The 22,434-nt window shown below is 42.6% G+C and overlaps 1 protein-coding gene across 1 annotated transcript; it reads right to left on the reverse strand.

Annotated features, from left to right (window-relative positions):
* Positions 1-6,811: 6,811 nt before the first annotated feature.
* LOC147884680 (uncharacterized) lies at positions 6,812-20,614 on the reverse strand. Its single transcript, XM_087397760.1, has 3 exons — positions 20,386-20,614; positions 20,083-20,202; positions 6,812-9,323 (listed from the first exon to the last, which is right to left on the reverse strand). Exon 3 carries the CDS (start codon positions 9,280-9,282, stop codon positions 6,901-6,903), a length of 2,382 nt encoding a protein of 793 aa, XP_087253886.1. The 5' UTR covers positions 9,283-9,323; positions 20,083-20,202; positions 20,386-20,614; the 3' UTR covers positions 6,812-6,900.
* Positions 20,615-22,434: the final 1,820 nt, after the last annotated feature.

The raw sequence follows: 22,434 nt of genomic DNA on the forward strand, positions 1-22,434 counted from the left end.
ACAAGTCTTCTTTTGGTGCTTAATTCTATAGATCCACCCAAATTTTTAAATTGTATATATAATATGTTGGCGAAAGTTTCCAAATATATTTATCTATTATATAAAACTTTGGCGAATTTTCATGGACTTTATTTATAATTTTATAATCTTAAAGGCTAAACTTAGCTCTTTTTTTAATTTTAGTTTCAGATTCTGGCGAATATACTAAGCTCTTATTTTTATAAAAGCATATAAACTTTCACAAGCCATATAAAACTTTCGCTTATTAACGAAACTAACGCGAAAAAATCATCCATGATGCAGTGAGTACCCATTGTGCTAGCCTGTGTGCTAGACCAAGTACTTTGTCGCGATATTCTAAAATTTCCTCTATGTAGCTACCTAGCTCTTTGGCTGGCCACTCTAGTAGGGATTTTAGGTTGCTTCTATTGCCCCCATAACATTCTCTGATTTGTGCATATGCTTGACATGTTAGGAGTACATGGTGCTCATTTTCTACTTCTCCTGCGGGGCAGATTTTACATTCTCTTTCCTCTCTTAGTACCCCGGGTCTTGCCCATCTTCCCCTCTCCACCTCGAGATCATGTGAGCTGGTGCTGATTTTATAGATTAAATGTCTTTTAAATATTGATATGTCTTTCTCGAGGTATTTCTGCATTCCATAGCTGTCCATCGGATTGATTTCTTGCTTATAAAATTGCATTTATGCTCTCACACTAAATATGGATGCTATGATCATCCACTTCTCAACACTCTCTTGATCAAGAATCCATACCACGCACCACTAAGACTCGCTAAGAACTTGTTTGATCACAAAGACATGCAAAATCACATAGTTTACAATATAGTTTCAGAAGTCGCAAGGTTGGCTCCATGATTACATGAGGCATCCTTATGACGATTAACCTTTTTGTCACGCTACTTCTTGTGACACTCCTTAATTACATGTCTTGGCCGAAGAAAATCCATGGCTTTTTCACAAAGAGAGCATGCTCACCTAGACGTTTCCTTTTTTCATCCATTGAAGAGGTTACATATTTCCCCTTTTCCTTGCCATTCTCCTTTCTTGGAGCAATTTGTGTCTCCTCCACGATGAGAGCAACAGCAACATCACTAAGAGTTAAGGTAGATTGATTTGATAAGGCAGACACACATGCTTCATAAGTCTCAAGCATGTTGGCAAGAAGAACAAACATAGCTTCTTCATCACTTATCGTCACCCTAGCACCAACAAGTTAATCCACCAAGGCACGGAGATTGCTAATATGTTTAGCCACTTTCACACCTTCATTCATTTCAAGGAAGTATAGGCTCTTTCGAAGAAATAATTGAGAGGCCGCATTTAGTTATACCAAATACACGTTAGAAACATTCCCAAGCTTCATGTGAAGGACTTGCCAAAGAATAAAGAAAATGTTCCTCCTCCTTTGTAATCGTAAATATCCAGAGAATGAAGAAAACACTGTAAGTTTTGTTGTCGCTTAGAAGCCAATTTGCACATAGAGTGCCGAATTTAATCCAATTTCTAGATGTGATAGAATCAATACATGTACTCACTCTAGCTCACAAAGTAAGAATAGATTGGCGATCTTAAATTTGATATCACCAAGGAAAGGACCGATGATCTCTCTCTCTCTCTCTCTCTCTCTCTCTCTCTCCCCCCCCCCCTCTCAACAAGAGGATCTCTCTCTCAAGCTCTTCCTAACAAGATGAGTGCTAGACTCATACCATGTTAAACATTTAGAAAGAGAGCTAAAGAGAAATGTGGATGAGAGATGGAGGCAAGATGTCACAAAGCAACACTAAGTTTCTATTGTTCACAAAGGGAATACAAGTCACGTAGATGTCTCACACACTTCTATACAAGACCTGAAATAGGAAAAATGGAAGAGTCCACTTGTCCCTCACTAAGCACTCTACCTCCAAGTTCTCACATGCAAGGAGGTGATTACAATATGTCACCACATAGCACTCAGATGTGTCTCAAGTCTAGCATATCAATGGAACCTTAGACACCCACTCAAATGTACCTCCCACATAGAATCACCAAGTATGGATGTGATGATCATCCAATTCTCAACAAAAACAGGGAGGTGATTGATCATCCAATTTTCAACAAAAATAGGGAGGTGATTGAGAGAGCAACTCTCACTACTACTCTAGTCTCGGTACTCCTCAACATTGAATGATCTACATTAAGAATCAAGATTCTACACTCTCCTTGACCTTGAAAATACCTATAGATTTAGTAGAATTATTACCTTTGAAAACCTTAACATTAATAGAAGCTTGACAAATGCAACACGAAAGGAAAGCACTAAAGCTCCAACAATTCGACAAGGAAATGCACATCATAATGAATTCTTCAGCTCGAGCAGATGCTATCACCAACAAGGTTACACAGATTGAGAGACATGAACGTTAGAGTCTTGCTTGCTCATCCTAAACTTGCTCATCTTAGCACTTAGTTTGATGAGTCCCATGACACAGTATCACTCAACAACTCCTATCGACTAAATTGCAAAAGCTGCAATAATTGCAAGAATGATTTGTAGACCAACGAATGGTACTAAATACTCACCTGTACGTAGGTGGTGTTATGCTCAGTGCCACAGGCAACATCGTTATAATATGTCGATTGACATTTACATTATGAAGTAGTAGTGACACTTGATTAAAGGAATGTCACTACAAATCCGATGGGAGCTACTTAACATATGCATCAATGCTGTGATTTTGGCCTTCAATTCGTTCCTCTTGAATCGAATGAAGCTAGCTTAGACTCCAAAGGAGCCTATACATTCTTTGCCTTTATTATATTCTCCTATAAGATGCGCACGTTTCGTCGCTTGATGGCTAACATTGCATAAGCTGCTTCCTAGGTTCTTTGCAGCTAGATTGTGATGACCTCTGCGTCTTAATTTCAAGACTTAGAAGCCCAGAGCTCACTCAGAGTTGGCACCAAAGTCCTTTTTTCCTTAGTTGAATCTTTGACTCCCAATTCCTTCTCGAGAATTAATCCTCTGTCCCCATAGAACGTGTTCTTTCTCAATCCTCTTGAATAGCAATTCCATTGACCGAAATCGAGTGTTCCATGCATTTGTGCTTCACCTTGCTGTAATCGAGCTTGATGTGGGTAGCGGGAGGCCATTCCTGAGAGTCTGGCAAGATTTTAGGTCGGGAGCCAAATCCAATCGAGAAGGCTGACAAGTGGCCTTTCTCGTCTATCAAGTGAATTGGGAAGGTGTCGCAATGTGGCCATGTGGTGTTGTTGGCCGTGGTTTTTTGATGACGCTTTCAACATTTTGGGGTTAGGTGATGGGACGATGGAGATTAGATCCTCACCGACATGCGACCTTGACGCAAGTCGAACTTGCTTTATGCATCCTTTGTGTGGTCTTTGTTTGCCGAATATAACAACCCCCTATGGATTGGACTTGTCAATCAGCCTTATCTCTCTTGTTAGCACCACTAGCCCACTAGGGGTAGGCTATAACAACCAGAAACTTGCCATTTCCATGTCTAGAAGGAACGTCCTAAATTGATTTTAACCTTAGAAAAGTAGAGTTTGTCCTATCCTCTCCCCCTCCACTCAATGTCGCCTCTCCCCTTCTCTCTCTCTTTTCTAATTTTGCTGGAGGGCCGGCACCCTTTGCCTCTTGTTCATCTTGTTCATGGTCTTTCGCAGTGGCTTGCACGTGCAGGAGCATATCCATGGAACGTATACATAGCTAGCCATCCTCATGGTCTACTCCTCTTCCTCATCCTCCAATCTTTCCAACAAGATAAGTATCTCCGTGTGGTTGCGAGATTCAACATCGTATTTCTCCTACCTTGATGAAGAATCCGTGTTCATTTGTGGGTGGAGCTGAAGACGTCCCTGCTACAGACCTTCCTCGACTGAGTCTCCTTCTCGGAACAAGAAGCCTGTCCGATTCTTCGAGTTTGAATGCCTTAGCTTATGAGACCTGCCTGCACCTTATGAGATCGATCATCATCAAATATTTGTTGATAGCTGTAAAGACTGAGCTCATTCCAATGTTCTTGGCCTTTTTTGGTTCGCTCGGTGTGCAGCATTTCATTGCTATTCGTGCATGTACCTCTATTGTCATCTTGCCCTATTCCATCGTGGCCAACGTAGTCTAGTATGGCCTTAACGCTCACACATGATGTGCTTAGCTTTCCCAAAACCCTATGCTGATAAAAGCTATGAGATCTCGAGGGAACTCATTACTGACTATAAGTTCATTTAGCTTCTACCCTCCCTGCTATTGCACCGTGTCGCCCAAGTCCTCTATACTTGGCACTGCCTGCATGTAATTGATCAAAGCTTGATTTGGTGCCCTAATGTTGATTTTATCGAACATACTCCATTCTTCCTAATACCAAACAAACATGCGCTGGACACTAGAACGAACGAGCTCTTTCGTGTTGTTGAGTTAGTGATGTGCTAGTTCATTGACTCGAGTCATGTACACTGGGAGATGGTCAACTTTAGGGGCAGGTCAACATTCGCTCCTGGGAAAGTTAAGTCGGCTTCCTCAATCAATTGGGAAAAGGCGCAACAGAGAGCTCTTTGGAAATGTTTGTTGCCTTACTGATCACAGGTTCAAAGGAAGCTTGAGAGAGTGAAGGAAAGTGAAGAAACTAGGAAGAATCTAATATACTTTCGATACAATGCATAAAGGCGGATTTGTATTTCTTTCTCTTAGCCTTGTCATGACTCGTAAATGTCGCTTTCAATTGGAAATGCGCTACATGCCTACCTTAGTCCATATGCATGTGTAATTGTAATTGTGACTTTATAGTGTGTACGCATGGGTATACTCATACGTCATGCTTAGTGCTCTGTACAAGCATCTTCTTGAATTTCCCAACCATAAGAACAAATCTATGTAATGTCAAGGATCAAGAGGTTGTGCATGTTGTAATTGCAATTGTGACCGATACGTGACTTTATAGTGTGTACGCATGGGTATACTCATATGTCATGCTTGGTCCTCTATACAAGCATCTTCTATAAGTTACGAAGTTCCCTTGTCCCAACCATAACAACAAATCTATGGATTGAAGAGATGTCCTTTGGGTAATGTCAAGGATCAATAAAGACTTTTGTCCTTCCAAATTGTGCCCAACCCAAATGTGTGACAAGAGTTGAGTCATCATATTGAAAAGGACTTGTGATCCATTTACCCAACAATGTGTGAGTCCTTCATAAAGCATGAATCAATATAGAGAGAAGAATATTGTAATATTTTCATCCTTCCCAAGGACCAATGTCTCCATTGTCCCTCGGGCATTACTTCGCAAGAATCAACAAAAAATCTTCCTTGAGCTCCTCCCCATAATCATGTAATCCAATCTTCATGAATCATGATTCACAATGTATTATGCACCTTGTCATTATGTAGCCTAATCCATAAGGAAACGAAAGAGCAATCCTCTACTCAAGCACATCCGTACACCCATTACATTCTAGTATGTATATGAATGCTTAGAATTGAGTAAAGAATGAGCAAACTTTTTGTCACACAGTTGTACAAATGTTAAGAGCTTGTCAATTAATGACGATCACAACACTTTTCATAGTATAGCATAGAACCTACATGCATGCTTATGTAGTGCCGACAATTTCAATTAAAAACCAAAAATGGGGTGACATAAATACTCATACCTAATGTCATGAGCCATATGGAATGAACCATACATATGGCATCTTTACGGTACCCAAAGAACAAAACCGAAAGCCCTAAATTTTAAAATAGTAAGTTTAACTTCATTATTGTTTTCTATTTGAATTTACTGTAACAATTGGTACATTGTAGATGACAAGACTTCCGTGACATGTCTATGAATCATAACTCTTGCTTAAAATTTGTACCTACCCATGCATGATGCTCATTCCTAGGATTCTTCATAAAATGATAAACTTCTAGAACTTAAACGTTAGAGTGTTAGATGTTTATGTTAAATGTTCACGGTTAGGCTCAAACTTTGTAAGTTACTGCTCAACTCGTGATTGTAATGGCATGTAGGCTAAAGGCCAAGCATAAGTCACACGTGTATTATGTTATGTAATATGCCTTTGTAAAATGTCTCTGTGTATATATTTTTTCATATATATATATATATATATATATATATATATATTGATTGATTGACTGATTGATTGCGGGGGGATTTACAAACCAATGGCACATACTTGACGTACCTTCAAAGTTTTCCCGTACAGCACCAATATTAACATTCGTGCCCTAGAGAACATTCCATACAAAACATGCAACCATGGGGCATAGTCACATATGCTAAATACAATAGAAGGCAAGGAGACAGTTTGACATCAGTTGTACTTACAAGGTCCAAGGTACTACAAATATGCCACCGCATTGAATGATCAATCATGTGTTGTTACTACATCAACAAAACGGTTCAATATTGGGGACAGCAGGGACGTGAATTCAATCTACACACCCAAATCTTTCATTTGTAGTTTTGAGAGGATAACAGTACCTGCTGAAAGCTGATCAGTGGCACAGAGATCATAGATACACTACTAGAATGCCACAATTTCCCTTTAAGCAGGTGGTTCAGGGAAGCAATGCTCACAACAGAAACTCCACGGGGAGATTCAAGTACATAAAATGTATGGAAGGTTGCGTACAAAAGAACAACAAAACGGTTTGCAGTCTCATGAATATGGAAGAGTCTACATGCACAGCTTCCCTTTATGAAAGTAGCAAAGAGAACATTATAAAATTAATTAGAAGAGAAGTCAACATCACCACAATCTTGCAGCTCAATGACAGGGCTTCTTTATAATCATACAAATCATACAAAGCACTCAGGTAAAACCAGCTCAAAACAGTCCAAGGAAGCACCCTCGGGTTCACTTGTCAAAAATTAGGCCTGAGGGGCTGAGGCAGGATCAAGTTCAAAAATTATGTCTGAAGGCGTAAAGGCAGGATCAATTTCTACATAAGCTTCTAAAGTATTAGAGACCTCATCGTCAACTAGTTTGTACATGGGAATCTGATGAGAAAATCTGGTTATGTTGTCCTTAGATATGTGGAGAGGATCCTGATCAATCGCTTTCTGTACAAAGAGTGTTTTTGACTGTTTAAAGTTTACCAGCGGCATGACACTCACCATGGAACCCTCCTTGCTGTTTGCCACCACCCGGACAATCTCATATTCATGGTTTGCTCTTTGAGAATATAAAGCCCATACATCACCCTCGGCAGGGTAGATCCTTATCTTCCCTGTCTGTCCTCGTTCCCACTTCATCACATGCGAAAAACAGTCGATATGAATCATGGTACAAGGCTCCTTACAGTCCTCAATATCATACTCACCACATGCTAGGGGATTCTCTGATTGCAGTGCTTCTAAAGCATAACCTTGTGGTTCCAGCCACGAAATCTGAACTTTAAAAGGGCTGATGCTGAGTACCTTTATAATTTGTGCATAATTTCTGGGCATTCCATCTCTGTCATCATATATGGCCCAGATCTGGCCTTCAGCGAACTTGTTCTCACATCTATCAATGTCGAAGTCATAAAACCATGGATCGCTCACATCAAGGAGATCATCGCCTTCTTTTGGCGGCAAGCCATTCGGGCCTCCCTCAACCTTACTTTGAGGTTCTTGTTGTTCCTCTAGTCCCTGGGGTTTCTGACAGCACTGGGGTTCTTGTTGTTTTTTAGCTGCTTCAATAGTCAAAGGAATGTATAGAGTAGCCATCAGCTTCACCTTAGCTATGTAGTCCTCCGGAACAGTATGTTTTTGGCCTTCCATTGCAATGCCCTCAGTATGGCAGTTACTGCTGGATGTGGTGCACCGACGGATCTCCTCAATGTCTACAACCTGGAGACCTTGCAAGGCAGCCTTGCCTGCCACACTGAGTCCATCCAAAACCTGCCTTTTTATTTCTTCTGCCATCTTCAACTTCAATTCGTTGGGGAAAGATGTTTCCACCAGCTCTTCCTGAATTTTCCCCGACTCCTTGCCCCCTCTGGAATCGCTAGAATTTCCAATGGCATCAAAAGCATAATTTCCTCTGTTGCTTCCAAGGTCGATCTCACTATTGCCAGAAGCTTGTGCCTTAGACTCCTCTTCCCTTTTCCTTCCCACTTTTCTCTTCTTTCGAGTGGGTTGCTCAACACGTCCAGGGGTAGAGAACCTCACATGTCTTTTTGTCCGTAGAGACTTCCTCAGACCCATTCTGTGTGTATTTACATCAGAATTCATTTGACTTGGAATGCTATTGTGTGACTTTACTTCCCTTAGTATCACAACATCTGCCTCATCATCATCATCATCAATCGTGGAGACTCTCCTCTTCCCTGTCATATTTGCTCCAGTGTTCTCCACATCTTCACATCGTTCAAATACAGTCACATGTTCACTGTAGGACCCCCCGTTTTTCGCAGTCCCTTTCCTGTCTGCATGTGTATCCTCGTTCATGTTCTGGTTCATTGAAGACATTTCAGAGACAGGTTCTGAGCTCAGCATACCCCTAGCTCGCGAATTTTCCAATGCCTCTTTACAAAAATTAGTGGTCATCCTTTGATCATCTATCGAAAGAGACATGATTTCCTTGAGGGACTCCTTTTGCTCAGCATTCCACCAAAGCTGTGATTCTTTTCCCTGATTTTCACTGGTACTAGTATCTGTCTCGTCTCCACTCACCTTGCAGGGGATGGCCGTTGCATAATTACTCTCATCATCGAGGATATGCTCGAAAGCTGCAAAGAAGGCTCCACAAAAAGCACAATATAGGGTTTCATTTACAAAAGACCGCAAGCACTCATTTGCTTTCTTGCACACAGGGCATGCAGTCAGGAATGTATCCACGTTTGCCAAAGGTTCTGGCTGTGGAAATTTGCATATAGGAAAAGCAGGATCAAATGACATCTTTCTGTGAAAGGAAACAGCCTGCCAAGCTTGTGAAACAAGCTGAAAAGCAGATTCAGCACCAGGGAGGTTATTACAGCCAGCACTTAAAAGGTGAATAAGATTCCTGACCTGATTCTGGATAACATCATCATCCGCATCAACCTCCACCTGAAGAATATTGAACCACTTGGAATAATCTCCCTTCACATTCTTTAGCGCAGCCGTGTGTACATCCAGCACTGCTAGAAGATGAGGTAATCCTTGAAGCTCTGGTCCAAGTCGTTGGGCTAGAAGTGCGAATTTCTTGGCAGTTACAAAGTCTCCAACAGAGAGTTTTTTCTCAGAGATGGCTTTAGCCCTAATAGCTTCCTCTTTGTTACATTCCATTCTCAGGATCTCCCTGAGACGCAGACAGTGCTGGAGTTGAGCTGTTCAGATGGGAGTGCCACAGGATATTGAGGAAATAGTCTCTCTCTCTCTCTCTCTCTCTCTCTCTCTCTCTGAAATTAAGCAGAATAACTATCCTCTTTGTGGAGACTTATTAAATTTACAGGAAGGAGAAATACCACTTGAGACAGGGCATCTTACGACTCCAATAAGGGAACATGGATTTAATTGAGAAGAACATGGAGTCCCAAGAAGAGATAAGAGATCTACTAGAAGTTATAGAGGAATTCTTTCAAAGGCGAATACACTAGGAGGGACAGTAGTAGGCATAGGATAGGACAATTGTGCAGATATATAAGGGGGGCAGCAGAAATGCCAGAAAAGCAGTGGAAGAACTCACCAGTTTGTCCTCACATTGAATGAACCGGTGAAATCTAAATGGATAAGATAGCATTAGCCATGAAAGAGCAGTAAGATCATAAGGAAAAGAAACAATAGAACATTGATAGTGAGCCCATTCATGGCCGAGCTATATAGCATAAGGAAATATCAAAAATCATCACATGGGCAGAAAGCAATGGTGCAAGATCGCCCCCAAGAAAATTTCAAACCAAATCTTTTCAATTGACCACCTGGACACAATATAAGAGAATAACCTGAGCAAACACATACAGCAAGACGCTTACCTCTGCCCAGTAATCACAAAAGATATTGATGACCTCTGATCGAGCTCCCTGAACTCCTCCCCAAGCCTCCCACCTCCTAAATCTTCCAAATCCTCCTGTAGCAGTCTCTACACCTTAGGAGCCTGCCACAGTAGCTTCGACTCTGCAGCCAGCTCAGGAAAGACATTCCCAATCCTAGAGGAAACCTTGCAGCCTCCTCCAACTGAGCCTCTGCGTACCCGTTCTCCATCTCATCTTCTGATGTCCATTCCCCTGTCCCTCCACCGGGAAGAGAATTTAATAATGTAGAGTTTGCGGAGGACAAGGTAGGTAGGTGATTCCTTTTCAAAGATACCACAAACCAAGCAGGGCAAATGGGAGCAGTTCATTTCTTCATTAGAGTCCGGGACTGATGAAATACCTTAGTGATTGTCTATGTGGTACAAAATATTTCACCAAGATAGATATAAGGTCTAAATATCATCTAATGCGAATCAAAGGATAGGATGTGCTTGAGATGGTCTATAGAACCATATTTGAGCACTAGAAAGTTTTCTCATGCCCTTTGGATTGACTAGCTCAAACAACTTCCAACAAATGATAAATGATATGGTATGATATGACTGTATTAAAGTCCGCTTGCGACCCTATAGGATCCATAGGAGAAGGTATAGTTGTCTTTTAGATTATATACTAGATCACTCGTAAAACAGGTGGAGCATACTAGAGTTCTCTTAATTACACTGAAGCTAGTGCTCTATGCCAAGTTGAGCATATGTGAATTTTTAAAGACAAAGTTGGTGTAGTTAGGGCAGGGTATATCTCTCCATCAAGTTAAAAAAGATTATGACAAGATTTGCTTTGTTGTTAGATAGCCTATAACAAAGATGGCTGGCATGCTATGAGAGGTTATGGTTGCAATGCTCTATGCTTGTGTAACTTTTAGAAGGAGTAAAGATGTCAAAGCCGTGATTATGCGGATGTAGCAAGCACTCCTACGCTTTTCTCAACTACATTTATGGATCATTATTGGATATCCTATTTTTGCTTACTTTTCTCATATGTTTACTGACCACACTGCCAATAGAATGCCGACCCCTTGGGAGTGGGAATGCCAAAATCCTGGGGAACGGGAAATACCACGTAACCATAGCCATAATAGAATTTGTAACTCTATTTCTAATTTGAATTCCATGTGTCTTAGATATAGTTACTAGGGAACATGCATGCCAACAGGACACCGACCCCTTGGGAGTGGGAACGCCAAAATCCTAGGGAACAGCAAAATGGAAAGGAAACACCACGTAACCATACCCATAATAGAATTTGTAACTCTAACTATTTTTAATTAGAATTCCATGTGTTTTAGACGTAGTTACTAGGGAACATGCACACCGACCCCTTGGGAGCAGGAACGCCAAAATCCTAGGGAAATTGCAAAGGAAACACCGTGTATACCCATAAACAAACACATTATTCTATACATTAGAAACCTTGAAATTAGAATTCAACTTCCAAGAAATCCGGTCAGTGAACACATAATTCACAGCTCAAAACAAGTTACAACTGCTTTTTGACCAAATTTGGAGTCAAGACTCAAGACATAAACAAAATCTTGATGATAGATGAATCATGAATGATCATTCATACAAGATACAGCTTGCTAACTAGCATACAAAGTAAATGTCCATAAGAGACAAGTGTCTGAAATCAACTCACGTCTTGGACTCTGGATACAAGAAAAGGGGACCTCCTAGAAAGCTAGCTACATGCATATGCACGATGGCATGATTGATGTGATCCACTCAGCATTGTCCACATCAATGATCAATCTAAATCTACAGCATTGTGGTTGCTGCCTTCTTGCTCCTCTTCATCATCTCCATCACCTCCATCTCCTTGGTCATTCTCCAACATGAACCATGGATGTACCCACCATAGGCACTATGTGCTGGCCTAGCTGACCATCCTTTTGCTCCCATCCAATGCTGTACCCAGCAATCGTCTTCTGAAGCAAACACAATTTTGCATGCCCAAAGACAAGGGTCATTTGTCTTTTTTGCCTGAAGTCTGCTCCTCTCTTTAATGTAATGTGACCAAAGCTACTCCACAAGTGCTCACAAGGAGAGGAACTCGCTTCTTGACTCAAAATACAGATAGCGAGACTCTGCAACAAGGTGTATCTGCCCCATAATCCTCTCGCCACAAAGCAAACCCCACTGTGTACCTATCATCTCTCTATGCATCCTCAGAGCTACATGTTCCATATTTTTTCCTATAAAAAATCAACTCATCCTTCACCGCCCTTGCTCTTGTGCAGCTGGAAACATTTGCTTTAGTACCTTCTCCCATCCTCCTATTGTGTGATTATGTGTTGTTGTGTGAGAGTGTGCGCTTACCCCAAGCTTTAACATGGTGAATACCAGGAGAACCAAGGGAGGATTGACAAAGAATGTGATCCTGGCAGCCAAGAAGCCAGTACGCACGGAGCAACATAACACTGCGAGGCATGTTGATAGGATGCGACCAATTTACTCCAAGTAGAGGAGAAGAAGATTCTCGTGAAAGGGGATCATGTTAGAGATGAGATGGCACTAGATAGCTTTTAGTTTTTTGACTCCTTCGAAGCTGAGATAGAGACTGATCTTAAGAAAAAGTTTTCAGCCCTTTAATAATGCACTTCAGGACTCATGGTAGAAATCAATCTGAGAGAAGGGGGGGAAGCAGGTAGCCAAGGAGAGACATGAGATAAACCAGCCTTATTCTTGTTTGATAATGGCTCATCCCATAATATTATTTCATCCAAGTTGGTTTCATCTTTGGAGATTCTTCCAGACCAGGAGAGAGCAAGGGGACAGCAAGAAAGTGATGCAAATTGGCAAGGGAGTTCAGCCTTTGTAGCTTCGCTTTGTCCATCGGTAGGAAAATGTGAATTCCAAATTGCGGGATGCGGGGTTGTGACACTCCTAGATCACCTTCTACCTCATATCCCTTGTCACACGAATTCGATTTTGGTTCCACAGGTACCCATGACACACATAGTAGTCTCTATGACCTCCTCCTCAGCTCTTCATGAACCTGCGGTCTATGAGACAAAGCATTGGCTACCTGTTCTCCTTCCCTGGAGTATGGTGAATTAATATAGCTAAGATATTAGCCCATCTCGTGTGCTTCTCCCTAACAAGTGGTTGTGAGAGAGATTAGCGGACACTTTGGTGGTCGGTCTGGATAAGGAAACCAATACCCAAAAGATAATGCATAAAACATGAATCACAGCAAGTTCATTCTCATAAACATCATAATTCAGTTCAGCTTCTTTCAACCTCCTGCTCTCGTAAGCTCTTGCATGTCCTTGTAAAATATTTTCTCCAATGCAACCACCACTAGCATTAGCTTGAACTACAAATGACTTATATAAGTCATACATCACTAGGACAAGGGCTGATGTTAGGGCTTTCTTCAATTGCTCAAATGCTGCTTTTTCTTTATCTCCCCAAGCGAAAGCTTTTCTCTTTTTCGTTCGGTCATGCAAAGGAGATGCTTTGCAAGCAATATGATGTATAAACCTCTTGTAGAATGAGCATAACCCAAGGAATGGTCTTACCTCATGTACCGTCTTCAAATCAAGACATTCAAGAATCAGGATCCATTTTAGCTTCTCTCTCAAAAACTGCCCAAAAACCTTATTGTTTAACTTATCAGGATCCATTTTAATTTCTCTCTAAAAGGAAGAACGCCCTCATCTTGGCATTTATAAACAGTGGTTGTTCCTTCAGGCTTCAACAGCTCAAACACGATCCTCAAGTGTTCTCTGTGCCCTCCTCATCCTCACTGAACACTATGATGTCATCAACGAATGTTTCTACACAAGATTTAAGTTTTTGAAAGATTCGGCTCATGATATGGTTAAATATAGCTGGTGCATTACTTAAACCAAACGGAACTACCATATATTTAGAAAGTCCTTGTGCTGTTTGAAAGGCTGTTTTGTAGATGTCTTGGGGTGATCCGTACTTCATGGTACCCACTCTTAAAGCTATCCTGCTGAAAATTTGGCACCCTTCAAACTATCTAAATCTCATCAATCCATGGATTTGGAAAACAATTCTTGATGGTCATCTCGTTTAATGCCCTATAGTCCACACACATCCTCCATGATCCATCCTTCTTAAGTGACACAAGCACTAGCTAAGAGAAGGGTGGACTGCTTCGTCTAATCAATCCATGTTCTAGTAATTCCTGGGCTTGTCTCTGAATCTCTTCCGGAATTAAATCTATGTTGAGATCCTCCGTCTCTTGGGTGGTAGTGACTTAGGTAAGTCTTATAGGAACATTTCCTTGAACTCTCCTAAGGACACTCTTCTCTCTAGGGTGAGATTATCCTCATTGCCTTCTTTATCTGACTCTTGTACATATATCAAATAAGAGCAATCTGATTCCTTAAATACCTTTTGAGCCTAGTTATGACTCACCATTGGAATCAGGCTGCTTGAGACTCCAATCTGAATAGTGATATGTCATCGTTTTAAACCAGTCAACGTCTTCTTTTTGTAGTTGTAAGTGGGCTGCATCTTATAGTGCCAAGGCTGTCCCAATCCAGATCAGCTATCCTACCAACTAAGATGTCCATGTGGTCTTTGTATCCTTGGATGATTACTCTTGGTTTCCAAATGGTACAAGTAGATTCACATGTGAATCATGGAATGCTCCTGTTGCTTTCCTCCCTCGATTGGGCTTCCCTTGCTGCTGCCTTCCTCTCTCTTGCTTCCCCTTAGTGTTCTCTTGCTTCCAAAAACTTATAATCCCCTACGGGAGGCCCCTAAATGATTTGTGATTCATTTCCAAACCTGCAAAAAAAGCCCTTGCAGCAGAAGAAGCTTTTCTGACATCGTGGAGTCATTCCTACATGCAAAATCTGTTCCTACTCCTCCTAGTCTCATACTTTGCTGAAATTTTGCTTCAGTTTGCTGATTTCCTACTCTCCACACCCAAGACAAGTCATGAGGTAAGTGTAATTTACAGATTCAAACTACTGCTGAAATTGCGATTCAATTTTAAGCTGTTCTTCTTTGTTCTACATTTCGTTTTTCACCTATGACTACGTCTGGAAGTGAATCCACTTACTTCTAGCCTTAGACCTTCCTTGAAATCTAAGGACTCTGGTCATGTTCGGGTTGAAAACATTGATTTCTAAGGATTTTCTAGCTCTAAGTATCTCTAATTTGAATTCTATGTTTTGTTTCAGAGTTTGAGAGATAGGCATGGAGATATTACGGCACTCAGCCCTGAGGCTGCCAGCAGTTACTTTCTACAGGTTTTCTATTATTGTCTACAATCTTGGGTTCTCATCTCCCATTGTCTTTCATTGGAGAGATCATTGTATAGGTTGATTTGCTTGTCATTTTCAAGGCCTCCCGCAGCCTGTGAGCAGCATGTCATCAACATATAAAACAATGACCAAAAAAATATCCTTAGTCCTCTTAACATAGAGGGTACTCTCACTTGACTGTTGCGGAATCCCTTAGCAATCAAAAAAGTGTGTATCTTCTCATACCAAGCTCTAGGTGCCTGCTTAAGGCCATACAGAGCTTTGCGAAGCCTGCACACCAAGTGTTCCTGACCATCCTGCACAAATCCACGAGGCTGTGTAACATAAACCTCCTCATGGAAGTCTCCATGTAGGAACGTTGTTTTGATGTCCAACTGATGTACTTGCCATCCATGATGGGCTGCCATGGCAATCATGCATCTGATAGTGGTCATGCGAGAGGTAGGGGCAAAGGTTTCATCAAAATCAATACCCTTTTGCTGAGCATACCCTTTCGCAACGAGTCTTGCTTTGAAGCAGTCTACTGAACCATCAGCCTTCCGCTTAATCTTGTAAACCCACTTAGTACCAATGGCCTTTTTGCCTGGAGGCAATTCAGCCAAGTGCCATGTTTCATTTTGCATGATAGAATCATATTCTGAATGCATGGCTGCCATCCAATTACTGTCCTCTGCAGCATCCTCAAATATCAGAGGTTCTTCATCACTGCATGTGCTCTGAAAGGCATAATCAGTAAACAACCCAGATGCATGATGAGATTTTGCACGAGTCCTCGCAGGTAAAGGAATATGTGACCTGCTGTCCCGTAATGTTTCAATCAGCCACCTGGGCACCCGTTTGGATGACTGAATGGCTGTCCTTTCCTCATCAACTGCCTGGTCAATATTTGCCTCATCCATAGGCATATGTGGTTCAGCCACAATAGGCTGATTAGGTGCTGTACCGGCCTGCGTAACAGCATGGGGAATCAAACTGGAATGTTCTGAAAATGAGGGACCTTCAGTTGTCATGGGCAGCATTTGTTCAAACACATCCCTGGAGTAGACATCAGGCTGTTTTTGACAGGACAGCAATGGCTGAGTGGAATCCTCAGCAAAAATGACATCCCTGCTTGTAATAATCCTCCTGCTGGATGGATGATACAGCCGATACCCTTTGCTTTCAACACTGTACCCCACAAAAATGCATTTGAGAGCCTTATCATCAAGTTTAGTACGATGTTGCTGTGGCACATGTGCATAGGCCAAGCAACCAAATACTCTGAGATGAGCAACAGAAGGTTTTCTACCATGCCATGCCTCATACGGGGTGAGATTATGCAAGGCCTTTGTGGGACATCTGTTGAGCACATAATTTGCACACATGAGAGCTTCCATCCAGAACCTGTTGGGCAAACCTTTGCCTTTGAGCATACATCTACCCATCTCCATTTCCGACCTGTTTTTCCTTTCAGCCAGCCCATTTTGCTCTGGGGTGTATGGAGTGGTACACTGATGGATGATGCCTCTCTCTGCAAGATATGCATGAAATTCCTTGGACATGTATTCCCCCCCTCGATCAGTGCGAAGTGTACCCACTTTTTCTGAGGCATAATTCTCAGCCTAAAATGTCTGAATTTTGTAAACACCTCTGACTTCTCCTTCAATGGGTAGAGCCACGTGAAACGAGAGAAATCATCAATGAAAGTGACAAAATACAGATATCCCCCAATAGATGGAGTCCTCATAGGACCACAAACATCACTGTGTATAAGCTGTAATCTACGGACAGCTCTGACAGTCCCATCTTTGGGAATCGGTGTGCGATGCATCTTCCCCAAGATACATCCCTCGCATACATGGCGAGTCGGAGTATGTATGTGTGGCATCTCGGACACCATTTCATGGCTGTGTAAACGCAGCAAACTTCTGAAATTGAGATGGCCAAATCGAGCATGCCATAATTCAGCATTTGCCAACTGTGATGGGATGGTGGTGAATAAAGCATCATGCAAAGCACTCTCATAGTGATCAAGTCTGTAAAGACCATGGCATAAAGTTCCAGAAGCCACAATTGTATCACCATCACTAATGTCATGTACGGTGCATCTGTCATCCAAAAACTTCACCATTAAGCCACCACGGGAAATGGCTGAAACTGAAAGCAAATTCTTTTTGATGCCAGGCACCCATAGCACATCAGAGAGTGTAAATGCACCACCATTTGCTGCGGTAAGTACAATCTTTCCCACTCCTTGCACAGGATGGGAGGAGTTGTTGGCACATGTCACCGTGCCTCCATGAGAACCAGCTGTATAAGATGTAAACAAATCCTTCTGTGAGGTAATGTGCTTGCTAGCACCACTATCAAAATACCATACATTGGCATCACTCACAGATGGGCATGCATCATGAACAGACGGATTGTAACTGCATAACACTGTAAAAGCCCATTCCTCATCATGGGAGGATGTATAAGTGTAATTTGCAGCCTCTTTGTTATCCAACTTGGGGACATTATCCGTCACTGCCATGCTGGCCTCTTTGCTCTTTTCCTTCTCAAGCCTCTTGCGACATTCATTAATGTAATGTCCTGGCTTCCTGCAATAGTTGCACTTCCCCTTTTTCTTGGGTTTGTCACCCTCTTTTTCATACTTGCCAGATGGCTGGCCTGCATCTTTCTTGGGCTTGCTGCCCCCCTGAAACGCAGCCTTACCTTTGCCTTTCTGGCTGGCAATAAAAGCCTGATCAGCCACACGCATCACGGTCCTGTTATGTCTAGATTGCTCCTCTTGCAAGAGTACAGAAACAAGCTCATCGAAGGTAATCGAATTGGGATTACCCTTCACCAAGACATACACCGCTAAGGTGAAACAATACTTGTATGAAGGTGTCCTGAACGTATGATAGTGTCCTGAGGTATGACGGTGTCCTGTTGCTTACTACGAGCATATGAAGGTGTCTTCAACCAAGGAGAACTTGCAAGACATTTGGATGCATTGAGAGAATTCTGCAGTCACTTGGGAATCCAGCTGTCAAGATATTGGTTTGCAATGGCCGCCATTTTGTGTTGAGCAAGCACAAACTTCAAAGTACAAAGAACAGAGCTGCAAAGGGGACCAACAACTATGTATATACCTAGATGAATCCAGGAACATTCCCAAACTCATCCTCTAAAAACACAACATAGTGCAGTTTCAATCTCATGATAGTCACTCACAAGGTTGAAAACCATAAACTCCATCATGCATGGCAGGGACTAGCTACTATGACATCCCCACTGACGTCATCAGCGCCCAACAGTGGGTGTAGACCTTAGTATAAAAATATGCTCTCACACATACAAATCCACACACCCACACATACTTGAGCATCCATTTATACAAAGTCTTCGTACTGAGTTTTTGTCGGCACTCCGGAGGTGAAGGGCAGACTCAGCCATGAAGGCTAGCACTAAAGGAGAAGGCTAATCAAAAGGTAGTCCAAAATCTCTTCATTCAAGCTACAACTGCTTGTGAAGTCTAAACATTTTCATTTTAGTCTCTCCCCAAGGAGCATCTAAATCTAAATCTAAACAACTATGGTCCAAAAGCTGCAATGCCCATTGCCAAGGCTCCTTGCTGTAGGTGAACTCCCCTATGTAGGGCTGCTTTATGTAGGCCCAAAGCTCTCAAGGAAGGTGCTACACATGGCCCTGTCATGTGCTCTTGCGGCACATTTGCAGGCTGCCATGTGCGTGGTACTCTTATGTGCTGACATGCATATGGAGTGGCACTACCGTGGGCTGCCATGTATCATCTGTAAGGGTCTGACTAGGACTCCCAACTGACACGTTTGAGCATCTATAAATCTTCCTAGTTATGGTAATGGATCCACGTGCTGCTTGTTGCGTTGCATCATGAGAGTGACACCTGTGCTTAATCACGAACGGAATTTGACAGCCTTCCTTGATCTCAGAAACGTCCCATAGTCAAAATACTAGCCCACGATGCTTTTTAGATTCCTATGCATTTACAAATAGGTAGGGAGCATGTCCACATTATACCTGGACATGTGCATTTGACATATGCATGCACTCACTGAACAGCTCACATAGACCCTTTTGGCTGAGGGGAAGGGCTCTCTGAAAAGTTGTCTGTATACGGCTTTCAGTGTCATCGGCCATGCACCAGTCGCTAGCTCAGTTGACCAGCCCATACAAGATACTTATAAAAAGGTGAAGGGTAAGGGTGTTTTCTATCAGGCTCTCATGTTTCAGAGTGCACGGATGAAAAAAACCATCAAACAATCTCTCTCTCTCTCTCTCTCTCTCTCTCTCTAATTTGGACATTAACCCAATCTACAGAAAGAAATAATTGGGCCGTATTACATTATTCTCTGTCTCTAATTTGGAGAGAAGCCAACCAATATAGGCAGCGTATTAACCCAGTCTACAGAAAGAAATAATTGGGCCGTATTACATTATTCTCGCAGAAGGAAAATATGGCAGTCGCTGTTTTAAAGCCGTTCAAGATACGCAAAAGCATGCCTTTCTAGAATAGCCTGTACTCTCGCGTAAGTGAGCGAGATTAGCTACGACCTTGGGAATATCTTTGACTTCCTCCAAGATCAACATTTCGTTCCTCTTCATAGTCATCACTTTGCAATGTGCATCTATCTTTTATAGTCATGGTTGGGAGGAGGGGTAGACCTGTGGCTGAGACGTATTAAAAATGGAACCCGTGGACACGATTGACAATAAAATGTGCATTCATGGAATCTCTCTCAAGACACTGGTGAATGAACTCATGGTCTATATCGAATTCCAGACTCGATCACCTCCACCTACCTCGTTACCCATTTCTGAAATCGTCGACATGCTCATCAAGGTCTTTCCCATAACCAAATTGCCCATCAGTACTAGCTCGGCCAGAGCGAAGGACTCTGTCAATGGCGCACACACTGGGCGCTGCAGGTTGGAAAACGCGAATGTTAGACCGACCGTCCTTGGAGAAGAGAAGGCAAGCGAGCGTGAGCAATCAAACATTAGTTTGCAGACAAAGTGGCCTCCCGAGACTGCAACGAGCACTGCCTCTCTTGTACCGTCTCTCTCTCTCTCTCTCTCTCTCTCCCCCAAGTAAATGAAACTAACCTGTACGCAATGCACAATGCATTGGGCCAACTTCTCAGTCCTCCCGAAACTAAAAGTCCGCTTTGCACGGGGGTTCAAGCTACCACGTTGTCCATGGTGGTCAAGGCTCTTTCAAGGCTGCCAGTTGACGAGTCTATCTGCGCATCCGCCACCAGGCTCCACGGACGATTGCATTTCCCAAATGTTATAATTTAAAATATGTATTCCACTTCTTGAAAAGAAATATATGTATTCCACCAGTGCTCTGATGGGAAGGCGTACTCCAAGCGGGATGAAGCGAGAGGAGCTCTGCAATGTCGCAATTGTTGAAATTCATGGACTGGGTGCGGTGAGGGGTGCCATGCAAAAGTGATGCAAGGATGGCGATGCAACCTGTCAACGCAGAAGTTGGAGAAAATATTTGATTGGATTCTTTTATTGGGAGGCTTAAGTGAAGACTATGTCCGGCAGAAGCTAAAAACCAATTAGTGGGAATTTTGAGCAACCTTTGCTCATTTTACACTCGCTCTCTCGGCCCCCTGCACATGGCCTGTGCTGTTTGGTTCGCCACATCCATTGGCTTCCTGCATTTGACTCCATCTCATCTCCATGCACACTTGCGCCATACACACACTTCTCCCTTGATCCTCACTTCATCTCTCCATCTCCATTCGATCTCTCCATAGCCATGCCCCTTGCTTCTCCCTGATTCTATTCGTCCGGACAAAGATGATCGCCGTTCCGTGCGACAGTTGACATTTGTACCTGGTGTTAAGACTTATGGGCCGAGGGGCAGTCTCAGGTAGATAGTTGCTATGGGGCGTAGGCCTCCTAAAAGGTAACGAAGGCGTGCAAAGGTTTTCTCAGGCTGGACGAAAATCAGCCTTGGAGTGCAAAGGCAGAAGGGAGCTTCATTGCAAGACCTACTAGTCGAGCAGAGGTGCTCGGGCTCTGTTTCGTAGCTCCGTAGTTGATGGCGGGCTCATGGCAAGCGGGATGAGCTAGTTGCATCTTTGGACCAAGTCTCTGGTCTGGATTCACCATTTTTGGTAGTCTTTCTTACCTCCATGCATGCAAGATTGTCTCAGGTACTCGTGTGAGATTTTCATGGTAAGGCAAGCACTAGATCACGTTGGCAAAAGCATGTTGAAAGGGGATGGCCACACCCATTTCCCTTCCAAAACAAGAGTTGTGAGGTTGTGTTATAAAACTGATGGATTGTTGTTGTGCGTGATTTGCCGGTTCTTGCTGCCTCTCTCCGTCTCTGCATTCCTCTCTCCGTTCCTGAGTTTCTTTTTTTATCTCCTAGTAGTTGTTCTTCGTTATGTCCACTGGACACAAGTCTGCTTCTGAAAATAAATCACAGGGGTCAGGAGACTCGATGGATACCAGCAGTGGGGAGTTTGAAAGAGGTCTCGATTCGTATGGTTTTTCGCGATTCCTATCTAATTTTTAATCGATCCGTTGGTTCCATTCTAAGGTTTGATTACATTTGTAGGCCTTATGAACATGGCGGGATCAAAGAAGCCATGCAAGGAGGATTTACATGTGCTCCTTGGAGGTAAACATTCAAACAAGTCGCAAGGTTCGTTCATTTCTATTTGCTCGGATTATGTCTTTCCAATGGAGCCTGTTGGGTGTCACGCAAATTCGTATTCTGTTGTTCTTTCACCATCGCAGAGGAGGTGGATGAATCGAATGAGAAAAGTCAGCAACGTTTATGTGCGCCAGAGGACCAAGACTGTGCTGATATACATGCGGAATAGAAAAAATGACTGCTTGCGGCAGAGCAATATCCCAAAGACATACAGTCAAATCAAGGTAAATCTTAGTTCTCCAGCGTGCTCTCTCTGTCTACTGTAGCATAACAACTTCGACTTAGCGGGATAGCGGAAGGCAGGATTAACATCATGCTCGTAGTTTTCAATAAGTTCACCCACCTTAATCACGCCAGTTCCCATCGGGGATCTATTCCTTCTATATATAGTCCCTTTTCCACGATCTCATCCATGTGCTTGCCCCGCCCACCTCCTCATGCAAGCTTGGTCCTATCATTTGCATCTCTGCATT

This window comes from Dipteris shenzhenensis, chromosome 26 (genome assembly GCF_047967505.1).
Source record: "Dipteris shenzhenensis isolate YYH24624 ecotype China chromosome 26, Dip_SZ_1.0, whole genome shotgun sequence".
NCBI classification, from domain to species: domain Eukaryota; kingdom Viridiplantae; phylum Streptophyta; class Polypodiopsida; order Gleicheniales; family Dipteridaceae; genus Dipteris; species Dipteris shenzhenensis.

Coding starts and splice junctions, on each gene's coding strand:
- LOC147884680 (XM_087397760.1), bottom strand. CDS start 9,282: ATGGAATGTAACAAAGAGGAAGCTATTAGGGCTAAAGCCATCTCTGAG.